Below are 13,251 nucleotides of genomic sequence, written 5' to 3' on the forward strand. Positions count from 1 at the left end.
TTGCAATGAAATAAAAATTTTATCAATATAGCTTTTAATATCGTATTTACATACAAATATTCTCTATTTTAAATGCAATAAAAATAAATATTTGAAAAATAATAATTTTATTAAAAGATCCGATTAAAAATTTTTAAAAAAATATATTTACTTGCATTTTATAGTATTGTTACGAGATTAAATTTCACCTTTGATTTTTATAACATCTATTTTACTGATTACTTAAAAAAATTTTAATGAGAATAATAAATAGTAATGAATTTTAAACTACTTTTGGAGAAGCTTTTTGAAGTAAAAAAATTTTTTTTTCATTTTATTCCGAAACATCTGCTTAATTACCTTTTTTTAAAATTCTTCTGGAATTGAATTTGATTGGAAATGGATTTCAAGTTTTGTCTTTTTTTAATATTTATTGGAATTTAGAAAAGAAAAGAGAGGAAGAGTATTTTTCTATCAGAACTTATAAATCACAAAATAATTTTGCACATGAACGAATGTCAAAGGAAATAAGGGAAAGAAAGCAGAGTTTAAGGGGAGATGAGTCCTTAATAGTTGTAGTATTTAAATTTTCTTTGTACCCGATAAAATCATACTTAGACCTATATTTTACCTGGTACGTTACGCGCGCATATGCTGTGTAATGCACTTGATGCGTTTTGTGCATTAACCTGGTAAAATACATATTCAAATCCAGTATTAAGCCCTTGATAAATTAAGTACATAAGTGTGAAAGCCGCATAAGAATTTTGTGCGTCTCTATTTAGTTTCTTTTAAAAATAGTTTAATGGCATAAACCTTAATAACTGTAGAACTCAGAGATCTAGAATCAGTTTGAAGGTGCGACGAAATAAAAATTGTAAGGCCTGATTAATATGTGTCGAAGGTTTATGGTATGGCAATAATAAGAAGAGCTCTCTTTCCAAATCTTTCTTCGTACGTCTCTATTTAATTTCTTTTAAAAATAGTTTAATAGCATAAACCTTAATAACTATAGAACTCCGAGATCTAAAATCAGTCTCAAGTTGAGGCGAAATAAAATAGTTCTCTTTGAAACATTCATTTTAGAACACTTAATGAATATTATAGAATATATATAGAAGACGTAAAATAATAAGGAAAAATCTATTCGGCATAATTTGTTAAAACTTAATACTATAATACTTTAGAGAAACTTGCGAATATGTTACTGTATTAATATTTTATTGAGTTGTGTAAGATAAACTAATTTTGTTAGCAAAGTAATGATTTTTCAATAAAATTAGATTCAGTATCATTCAAAAAACTTAAGTTTTCATTCCTGTTTTTGTAAAATATATCATAACTTTATTTTAAAATTACCGTTACATTCATGTAAACATTTTTTATTATAAATTGCTATAGATAGAAATATTTTAATTTATTTAATTTAATTTTATAAATTCTTAAATTAAAATTAAACAAAAGTAGGATTCAAATTATTCAAAAAAAAGTAGTCTCTTAATTCTTAAATTAAAATGTTTATGTGTATAAATGAAATTTAAGACAAATATCGAAAAAAATAAAAATGTATCGAATTTTAGGATTTTTTTTCTCTCCTCTAAGCTGTTTAGTGTATATAGTATATATTTATTGAATAGTATCTGGGTTATATCCAGCATAATAAATAAATTCCCCTACACGAAGAATTGGTCGGAAATCGAGGTTAGTAGCATTGAATTGAATATAATCTTAAGTTTTCTTATCATATCATAGGTAATAACTCAATCAAAAGAATTTTTCACTATTTCAAGATCGAGTACAATTGGTCCTCTTACAGCTATGTAAATGTAGAACATACACTGCCCTAATTTGAGGATTATTTTGTAGCTGCTTTTTGCTATAGCTTAAAAATATTGATTGAAATTGAACAAAAGTTTTGAAGCAATTTTTAATTAATTACAAGATAATGATTTTAAAATTGAACAGAAAGTAAATCGTTTAAAATTGCTCAAGATATGAGCGTATTAAGTATTTTTTTCAAAATTTTGTCGGGAATTGTAGTTAGCAACTCGTGGGAAAAAAACGATTTGAATATCTTCAAACAATTATTCTGCAAAATTAGGAAAAAATATTTTTTTCAGCGCAGGTGGGAAAGAACTACTTTAAAAACGTATTTTAAAGGGTTTTTTTTTGCCTAATTTTAACATGCTTAATAAAAAATTGCTCCTAAAACTTTTATTTCATTAAGTATTTTTCCTGTTTTAGGAAAAAATCGTATGACAAATAAAAGTTTTTACTTATTTATTTTATAAAAATGTCCATATTTTCATAATATGTAAGCTAATCTTATGAAATTTTATGCACTTCTTACAAATAATAAAGTGTCCTTTGAGTTAATAAATTTATTGTTACATTTTCTGAAATAAGATGTTATAATACTTGTCTTCGCTCATAATTTATTGCCGGCCCCTTAGACCACCTCTGAAGTTTTTAAAATTTATTACACTTTTGAAATTCATAAAATAATCTTCTAGGTATTTTGTGAGAAATTCCAAAAAAANAAAAAAAAAAAAAAAAAAAAAAAAAAAAAAAAAAAAAAAAAAAAAAAAAAAAAAAAAGAGAAAAAGGTGAAAAATTGATAGTGTCTTATCTATTATTGCACGGTAGTGTATATTTAAATTTCCTTAGTTTTATTTCATAGCTGTTTTATTTGTTATGAAATGTTCGCGCCTTGATTAACACAACTGTTCCATCTATATTTTAGAAACATTCAAAATAATTTTTTTTCATAAGCACCACTCTTCGCTAGTTTTAAAATTTTTATTAAAAGATATATATTTGAGAAGATGATTAAGATTCATAAAAGATTATCCTGATTCATCACAGCAGAATTAAATAATTAATACACAATTTTATTATTGCAAGTGAAGAATGGTGTGGAACGAAAAGCGAACACTTTTAAACTGTGTTAAAAAGGAATTGCTTTTAAATATTTTTATGCTACATTTACTGTAATTAATAGATAGCGTCAATCTTTAATAATTTTCTTTTTTAAAATGTTACTTTAAGACTACCTATGTGTAGTTTTTCTACCTTGTCAAGAATTCTAAAAAAAAAAAATTTTTGATCTCACAATTATGGAATAACCTATTTAGAATTAAATTACTAATAAATTAATAATAAAAAATTAGTGACAAAAAGAATGATGTTCCATGTCCTGTTTAGTTCCTAGCATGTGGCTGCATTAAATCACACTAATTTACTAATATTGCTGTAAATAATCAATACATAAATTTTAATAATAAACACACACTAAAAAAATGTCTTAAGAAATTTCATATTTAACTTACTTTATGTTTTATAAAATGCTGTGAGCAAAGGGGATTAAAAATATTACGAAATAACTCTACAATACTGATATCTTAATTACAATAAATACATTTTTAAAAATAATCTAGCGGAAAAGAAAGCAGTCTTTAAAAACTCTGAATTTTATTCTTCTTGTTTTGTAAAATCAAACATCTTGTAAATAATAAATATTAACGAAAGCAATAAATAAATTTTAAAACGAATTACAATAAATGCATTTTTAAAAATAATCTCGCGGAAAAGAAAGCAGTCTTTAAAAATTCCGAATTTTATTCTTCTTGTTTTGTAAAGTCATAACATTTTGCAAATAATAAATATTAACGAATCGAAATGGCGCCAATCAGAGATAAGCGCATCATGACTATCAACCCCTATGGAAAGAAAGATAACGTCAAGTGCGATGGATTAGTGTCAACTTCAAACCTGTGATCGTAAAGGGAAGGGGGAAAACTTTGAGCGAATAACACCTGTGACTGTGGGCCAGAAAGGATTCTCCCTTTCTGGCCCAAAGACGGTTTTGATGACGACTTGACGAAAGACATCTAACGTCATGACTTCTGACTTGATGACAAAAGACAACTTTGATGACGAAATAGCTTATCGACAAAAGGACTTAGTCGCTGGAATGACCAAGTCAATCAAAGGCCATAGTCAATGAAACAACCTGTCAACCAATTATGAGATCAAAATCAATAAGGATTAATTTATGATTGAAAGAGTGTTTGAAAAAAAAAAAGGAATTTACTAAAAGAGGAAACAACCCCCCCCCCCCAAAAAAAAAAAACTACCAATCTTGGTCAAAAATGAAATAAAAAATATATGGGAAGGTGGAGAATTACCGGGGATTTGAAGGCCTGTTGGTGCTATTCTGTTTGACCTAGAAATAGTCTGATTCAACAAAGATATATATTGTTTAGTTATAAACAATATATTAATCTCGAAAAATCATTGATGTACTACTTTTTTTATAAATGATTTTTTTTTCTAGAAAAAGTCAAACCAATTGGTTTTACCCTAATACCCCGAATACACATGTTAACTCTATTAGAAATTTAGAAATATTAGAATTTCAGCGAAAAAGTAGCCGTCTTTTCTATTTTATCTGACAATTTAAAAAAATTATACATGTAATTTGCATGCTATGTAGTCAAGGCTATACTGCAAGAGAGAGGGGAAAGAGAAGGACGCTGTCCTGGGGTCCAGGACGACTGAGGGCCTGACCAAAATTCGATGTTTTTTCACCAGAAAATGGCAGAGAATGTGTTTATATCCATAAAAAAACTACAATTTTGTATAAAGGGTTTTCAAAAATTCTATTAACTATGAAAATAAGTCTTTTTATACTTTGAGGATGGGGCTCCTAAAATCTTTGTGCAGCGTTTGATGTTATTATTTTTTTCCTCTGCTGCACTACAGCTTTCATGGGTCCAGCATAGAAACACATCAAGGGTCTTACTCCGAGAGCAGTGGTTAACGAAACGGAACAGAAAAGCTCGACTTATCGGACTAAATCTAAACGGGCTACATTATTGTTTTTTAGGGTGTGAATCTTTAGTAAACGTATAATAGGACTAAATATTATTATCATTCTAATGACTAATAAATAAGGATAGTTTAAATAAAAAAGAACAATAGAGAGTTGATACAGTAAAACAAACTTATCTACTCAGACACCGTGAATAAATCAACAACAACACGCCTATGCGGTAGGTCTTTCTTCTTGACGAGTAAAGTGTAATTCAGAGTGTATTTGCTAGCAGAAGTCATTTCCCCAAAATACAGGTACCCGGTTTTACCCCATCACCTGGCCTTGTTCGACTCCCCCTACATATATAGGGTCACAAATGAAAAGTCATTACACTTAAACACAATTTGTAAAATACTAAGAGTAGATACACGAAATCTAAGGGTTAAGCAAAAAAAAAAAAAAGGAGGTAAAGGCAGGGTTAATTCTAAAATAGAAACTTCTGTATTTTATTACAGACCAGGATTTTTCAAAAAAATTTACACTAATTTGCCTTGCAAGTTCTCACAGAGCACAGCCTTTCTGTAGGACATCCCAAAATTGTCATGTAAAGGACTCCGTGACTTCCATATAAAGTCTTTTATAAACCGCAAGACGTCTTCGGATGTATTTTGCACGTTCTAAATGTCATTGTGGGAAAAAACTACATCTTTTGGTTGACAGTTAACTACTTTACTACAAATTCAGTTAAACAACTGCAATTTCTTCAATGTAAAAATTACAATTAAACTAAATACACAAGTGGGCGACCTTTGTGCTAAAATACGAACTAAGGTAGACAACGTTAAAGAGCACAAAAATATTATTAAAAGCAGACAGCTGTTTCGGATGCTCAAAGGGCAACCTTCATCAGTGCAACCTGTTGCACTGATGAAGGTTGCCCTTTGAGCATCCGAAACAGCTGTCTGCTTTTAATAATATTTTTGTGCTCTTTAACGTTGTCTACCTTAGTTCGTACAATTAAACTACTTTCAATAATTTTAATAAATACAAAATTCAAAATTTGAGTGAAATTGGTCATACAGTTCTTGAGAAATCGAATTTTAAAATTACTACTTTTTCAAAATTCGATTTCTCAGGAACTATCTGACCAATTTCGCTCAAAATTTGTATTCTGCCATTAAAAATTGCTTTCTTTAAAATGTTGTAAGAAATTGTGTACCCTACAATTACAAAGTTTTTCGACTATTATTAAGGAAAATAATAAATATTTACTCAAAGTTATATTTTGCAATTAATTATATTTTGCAATATTTATGATTTGCATCTTTGGATAAACTTATCTTATACTTGCCTGCAAAAAATTTTCAAATCGCTTAAAAAGTTTTTGAGATATTTACATTAATAACCGACGTTGAACAGTTGACCCAATTTTGGGTTAACGACTTTAATGTTCAACTTCATCATAGCCTTGTAATTTTGAACCCGATCCAGAAGACTGGATAAAGCATTGGGAGAAATTTGATGGAACTAACCCGCATTTGCGTTACATAGAGAGGCAATTTTCGAGATACAGTGAAATAAGCAATAAGTAAAATTAACATTAAAGGATCTAAACTGTGGACCGCTCTCCTGACCATTTAGCCGATATTCCCCATATTTTTGGGATCAGAAATCTAAATCCATCGAGAAAAAAAAGAGTTTTTTTCAATTCAGAGAATTTTTTTAGAGACATTTATTTATTGTGTCTGATATCGTAACTTAAAATACACACTAACTAAACTGAGCTAACCTATTAGCATATTTAAAGTCACTCCATCGAATCATTAAGTTTAAGTCATAGTAAGCCCGACCACTGGATCAAAAATACATTTACGTTTGTAGGCATAGATATGTTGTGAGTGAATTGATAAATTAGATATAATTCATAATTGTTAGATAAAACCTTGTAGTTAAACCAACGTTAAAAGTCCAGTCCCAGGAAACGCTTTATTGTATCTCTTTATTTCCTACACTATTTTTTTTTTTTTTAAAAATAGCACATTACGCTACAGACTACGAGAAAAAATACAGTACTTTCATGATATGTAGCATTACATGTTTTATAAACTGCAGATCTTTTAGATTCTTACAAGACGTCAAATGTAGCAAGATTTTGGAATTGTATAAGATGGTTTAAATTTCACATTAAAATAAAATTTTAGGAGACTTATTTTAGGAAACTTGTGTGCTAATTTTGGAATGTGTATGATAACAATAGAATATTAGATTGGAACTATTATCTTTCAGCATCATTAAAAGGTTAATATTTATTACTGGAAACCTAAATGGGATTTGTTAATGAATTTTCCCTTCTTTTTTTAAAAAAAAAATTGTACCAATAGTAGCACTGCGATAAATAGATGTATCTTCTAGGCTATCTGCTAGGCTATGTATCTTCTAGGTTATTAAAGGCATTCCTGGGTAGCGCAGTTCTGAAGCGGATATTAAATCTATATATCATTAGTCTAGCAACAACAATAACTATTAAATTTAAAGCAAAAAGACCTTTGTTGATGTTAACTATACTTTTTTAAGGTATCTGACCAGTGCAAAAACATTATTTTGGGTAACATTTTCGAAGTTGAGTTTATTATGAATTTAGAATCCCTGCTATCTTAGCTTTCTCAAAATTATTTACTTTTGTTTGTACTTTAATTCTTAACAAAGATATAGCAATTTTGGGCAAGGTGATAACAGTGGAAACACTAATGATTCTAAGTCTTTAAATGCGTTTATCTCAAAATCAGATTCTTTTTTCACACTTTATACCACTTTAAACACGATATTTTATATTGTTTTTAAAATAATTGTTTATATATATAATTTTCATGAGTGCTTATAAGTATACCACACGTTTTGAGCTACAGACTAAGAGAGAAAAATAGAATTTCATTTCTTATGCATGTTTTTTCGCAAAGACAAGTGATGGAATTTTTAAAAATTTGCTTTTTTAACTTCATAGATCCTTAATTCAGCAGTTAAGATAATAATTCAATAGTTGGATAGCCTTCTCAATAAAAACATCAAAGGATTTTTTGTTTTATACGATAAATTATTTTTAATGTTTAGCGTAAATGCAGAAAAAAAGGCCTTAATTTTACCTAAAAATGGCCGTGTATAATGATAATAATTTGCACACATAATAAAACAAACTAGTTTTTTAAAACTTTATATGAATATTTTTTAAAAAAAGTTGTCGGTTACTTTAATGAGTTAGTTGTTTTTAAATACTATATTTGTTCTCAATTTATTTATTACTTTTTTTTAGATAGTCACTTGGAAGATATGGATGCAGATCATTCCCATTACAAGCCTGAAGCAATTGATACTCTATGTCAGTTAACAAAATTTAACAAAAGAGAACTGCAGCTCATGTACAGAGGATTTAAACAGGTCTTTTTTTTTAATATCATTATAAGTAGGATTGCAAATTTGTCTTTTTCAAATGACGTGAAAATTGTTTAAAAATTAATAATGCATATATTAATAAAACATTTAGCAGAATAAATCAATGGCAAAATGATAAGAAAACAGTTCAGAGATTGTTCAAATTCTATCAAGTAATATGGTCTTCCTATCCCTTACATCGGCGGTGTCCGATTTCTTTCGGCACTGGAACCCTAGGCTGGGATAGCCTGGTTGGCAGGGAGCTGGACTCACGTTCGTGAGACTCTCCATGTAGTAAATGGTGACTGGTACACGTTAAATCTGTCAGGTCACAAAGTCCTCCTTGTTCACATGACAAATTATACCTCTGGCGGTACTGGATTGGAAATTGACCGTTCCCTGGTTCAGGTCAAAAATTACGATTTGTGGATGGATGAATGAATAGATGTATGAATGGGTCCGCCCTATAGGCAGATGTGAAGTATGGGTGTGGCAGAATTCGAATTGTTGGGTAAAATATTACAATTTATTTCATTTCTCTTATAATTACATTTTTATCATATAAAGTGTCAAAACTTTTAAAATAAGTGAGTTTTGTCATCTATTGAACTGAATTTGGGAGTTAAAAATATTAATAATAACCCAGATTTACCGGAAGAAAAAAAAATATTTTATCTTATTCAGATTATAAATGTCATGTGGTCGCGTCTTGGTAAACTGTCAAAAATATGGTCTTGCAGTAAGGTATCCTGATTATAGAATAGACAGGAGTATCACTTGCACCCTCATTCTAATTTTCAAAGTTTTTAAAATGTAATTTGTTTACATTCTTTAAATTTTTTTAGTATTTTACGGAAATGTATACCTTACCAATTAATTGCAGTTTATTTAATCATAATTTACTGAATTTAAATCATAAGTAATGCATTTCTTTTAAAATACTAATTAAATTTTTTTATAAATTGAGTGGACTTGAAGCTTATTTGAGATTGATGTAGACAACGTTTATTGAAATAGAAAAAATACAAATTTTGCTGATGAAATTAATATAAAATCAATCATTAACTGAATTGTCTTACAATAAATAAATACTTTGAGACCTTTATCATTTAATATTTTTTTAATATATTTTAAAATAATAATAAATAAAACATGAAAAGCAAAGAAATGTAATTATTTATATAGGTTTTTTTTGTTCCTTTAAATGTTTATTTTTTTAATCTTATTTTTTTTGTAACCGCTGTTGAACAGCTGACGCAGTTTTGGGTTTACGACTACTAATGTTCAACTCCGTAGCCTTGTAATTTTAAACCAAATCCAGAAAACAAGGAATCTCCTGGATCAAGCTTTGGGAGAAATTTGTCTTCGTGGAAGACTTTTTGATAGAACTAACCTGCATTTGCATAAACTGCGAAAATCTCCCACTGTTAGCCTGACTGCAATAGGACTCTAATCCATGCACTGAGTGTCAGCACTGTGGTTGGTGCGAGCCAGGTGGGAAATTCGTATCGATCAGTCATCGCTGGGATTCGAACCCGGTTCACCTCATTGGAAGACGAAAGCTCTATCCCCTGTGCCACCGGCTCTTCTTATTCATTTGAAAATTATACAGAAGTAAAGGAATGTTGAGGTTACCTAAATTAGTACTTTTCCCAGGGCCTCCACCTCATGCCTAGCATAATTTACTTAAAGAAAACTGTTCTTTTAATTATTTTATTTAAAATAAAATTGCAAAGAAATGCTTTGAATCGATATAAAAACTAGCATTTTTAAAACTTCTGCATAATATGAAAATAAGATTTCTTTGCTTTTAGGAAAGGTCTCGCAATAAATTTTTGTCCTCGGATCCTTAAAACTTGTGTCTAATTTTGGCTAAAAATCTAGAAATTTTCAAATTTCATTGAAAAAATAAAAGAAAGAAAGAAACTAAATGAAAAATAAAAAAATGAAAAAAAAAAATCTACTGGTAGGTAGTGCTTCCGGTATCAAAGATTTTTAATGAAAGAAGTTCTTCAGAAGTTATTTAATGATTATTAGTATACTAGGACATGGACAGTAGTCGATCTGAAATTTTTTTTAAATGCTCCTTCTTGGGGCACACATAGTAGTTGGAAGCACAGACTTTGCAGAATATCTGTGCACACACACGAACGTATGAAATTGCGGCCTTTCCGTATACAGCACTCGATTCAAATAAGATATGATTGTAAACCTTTACCTACTCAGCATAAAATTCCATAAATAGGATGGATGTTCTGTGTTCCAGAGATTGATATAGTCTCTTGATATCCAGTTCTCTCAATATTTTTAATTCTCTTTCTTATACATATCATCATATATACTTATCATCATATATACATACTAAGCAACATATGATTAAATAAATAAAAATTAATATTTTTTTTAATAAAAATGAATATTTTTTAATTGATTCTTAGCATTCGTCATACATTATTCAAAGACGTTGAATAATATATATCATTATTTTCCGCTTAATTGCCAATTATTTATGATTCATTAATGAACATTTTATAAAAATATTACGATACATTTTAAGTAAAATTTAAGACGTTATATATTATTCACTACTCAACAATAATGACACTTCTGACATTTTATTAAATTAATTTCTCAAGAAATACTTACAGGATTATTTTATAACCTTAGAGATGTTTATTTCATGCGATTTTTTATACTTAGCAATAACATTTGAAGTTTTCAAAGGTTTGGGTGACCAGCAATAAATTACGAAAAAAAACAAGTATTTCTGAACACCCTATGACAGAAAATCAAGCAATACGCTTGTAATTTGTATTGATTACTTTAGTTGTTATTTTTAATATTTCGTAAACCCAGAGTAAATATTTATGGAGATATGTACATTTTTATAAAAAACTATTTTTTTCTTTGCCATATCTTTATAAATATTTAATGAAATCAAACAATATTTTTGGAGCAATTTAAAATTAATTAAAATATTTATTTAAAATTTAAAAACAACTGCATGCGCGGAAAAAATTGAAAACCTTTCTTCCTAATTTTGTAGTGAATCGTATTTGGCAATTAATGAAAAAAGTTTGATTTAAAAAGTTTCAAGCATTTTTCTAAATAGTTTTAGTATTTTTTGAAAGAAAGCTCGAAACGATCAGGGGTTTTCCTGAAGTTTCATTTTGTACAATTAAACAAGATTTATTGAAAATGAGACCAGCGTTGTGCAGGATCATTCTCCATAAGAGTATGTTTTCTTTCGCACGTTTTCTTACCTTATACCATCATATTTTGGTTTCTGGACGATTATTGTAAGGTATTATCATTTGTTATTAAATTTTGTTTTATGAAACAAAAGATAAAATTTGTGGAAAACTCCTGATCGTTTTTAGCCTTCTCTTAAAAAGTACAAAAACTACTTAGAAAATTGCTTGAAACTTTTCAAATTTTTAAGATATTTAAATCAAACTTTTTCATTAGTTGCCAAATACGATTAACTACAAAATTAAGAAATTTTTTTTTAGAATTTTCTGCGCATGTGCAGTATAAATGAACTACCTTAAATACTTTTATTTTGCGCAGTTTTTAACGATTTTTTTTTAAAAAAAGTTTAAATAAATAATTTTTAGTTAATTTTAATTGCTCCAAAAATTTTGTTTGATTCTATTGAATATTTATAAAGTTATAGCAAAAAATACGTAAGTCAAAAAATTAGTTTTTTTTTTATAAAAATGCTCATATCTCCATGAATATTAACTCTAGGAGTACGAAATTTCATGCTGTTTTCAATTAACTACTAAAGTAATCGATAGTGATTTTCTAGCATAGGGTGTTTAAAAATATGTGTTTTTTTTCGTAATTTATTGTCGGCCTCCAAAACCTCTAAATCTTATTACTGAGTATGAAAAATCGCATGAGCAAAAAATCTTAAAAGTCATGAAATAATCTTTTAAGTATTTCTTGAGAAATTTAAAAAAATGTCAAAAACTCAGTGTCTTTTCCATTATTGTAGGGTAGTGAATAATTAAATTTAATTGCAATGATTTTCAATGCATTTTTTCTTCCAAGATTCAGCACTTAAATAATCTTGAAATACTTTAATAAAAGTAAATTTTAATTTTAAATTTATTAAAAAATTACTAACAGTAATTATTTTGAAATTTTCCAAAAATTATCAGCTAAATATATATATTATGATTATAAAAAAAGACAATTTCATAAAATCGAATGTTATTTTTCAAAATACACAATCAAAGATTAAGTAAAAGGTTAAAAAGTCTACAGAAAAATAATCAACTCATTAACCAAATTATTTGCGAAAGACTTTCCGCTGAAAAGTACAAACGCATTGACTTGAATGCCAATTTAACACTAGAAAGACTGAAACTTAGTAATATACCTATATTGCCCAAAAGCAGTCAAAATGACTGCATTTTGAAAGAATAACTAATGTGTAAAGAAATTTGTTTAATTAATTTTTAATAGTTTTTATATACGGTTATATAACAAGTTATTAGGAAATATTAACAATAAAAAAAATTTACTTCACTTGGAAAAAAATAATAATTTATGTATTATTATTTGTACTTTTTTTGCAAATGAAAAAGCAGTCAAAATGACTTCTTTGGGCAATCTAGTGTTAAGCTTTTGAGAATAAAAATCTAGCAATTAACAAAATTTCCTTCCCTCTTCAAAAAACGAAAAAAGTTTTTGTCATTGCAACTTTTTGATTGAAATATTTTAGGAATGTCCTAACGGCATGGTGAAAGAAGAAACATTTAAAGGCATATACGCTCAGTATTTTCCAAAAGGTGCTGAAACAGCGCAATATGCCCATTACGTCTTCAACTCTTTTGATCATGACAACACTGGAGCAATCACATTTACAGTAAGTCTCTTTATTTTGTGCTATGGTTAATAAAAATATCATGTGACTAAAAATGTCAAGCATAAATGGGATCTTATGTCAACGATTCAATGAATGTACCTCTCAACCAAAGACAACCTCCGGTAATAGCGTGTCCTCCTGAATATTAGCAAAC

At 28.1% G+C, this 13,251-nt stretch overlaps 1 protein-coding gene across 2 annotated transcripts in view; it reads left to right on the top strand.

Annotated features, from left to right (window-relative positions):
• LOC107446262 (A-type potassium channel modulatory protein KCNIP1) overlaps nucleotides 1–13,251 on the top strand; it is a 93,576-nt gene that overhangs the window by 61,110 nt on the left and 19,215 nt on the right. For both annotated transcript variants that reach the window (XM_071187664.1, XM_071187665.1), the window contains exons 4-5: nucleotides 8,052–8,227; nucleotides 12,954–13,097. In XM_071187664.1, the coding sequence (XP_071043765.1) occupies nucleotides 8,052–8,227; nucleotides 12,954–13,097 (320 nt within the window). The remainder of the gene's footprint in view (nucleotides 1–8,051; nucleotides 8,228–12,953; nucleotides 13,098–13,251) is intronic.

Source organism: Parasteatoda tepidariorum, chromosome X1, assembly GCF_043381705.1.
Source record: "Parasteatoda tepidariorum isolate YZ-2023 chromosome X1, CAS_Ptep_4.0, whole genome shotgun sequence".
Lineage (NCBI taxonomy): Eukaryota > Metazoa > Arthropoda > Arachnida > Araneae > Theridiidae > Parasteatoda > Parasteatoda tepidariorum.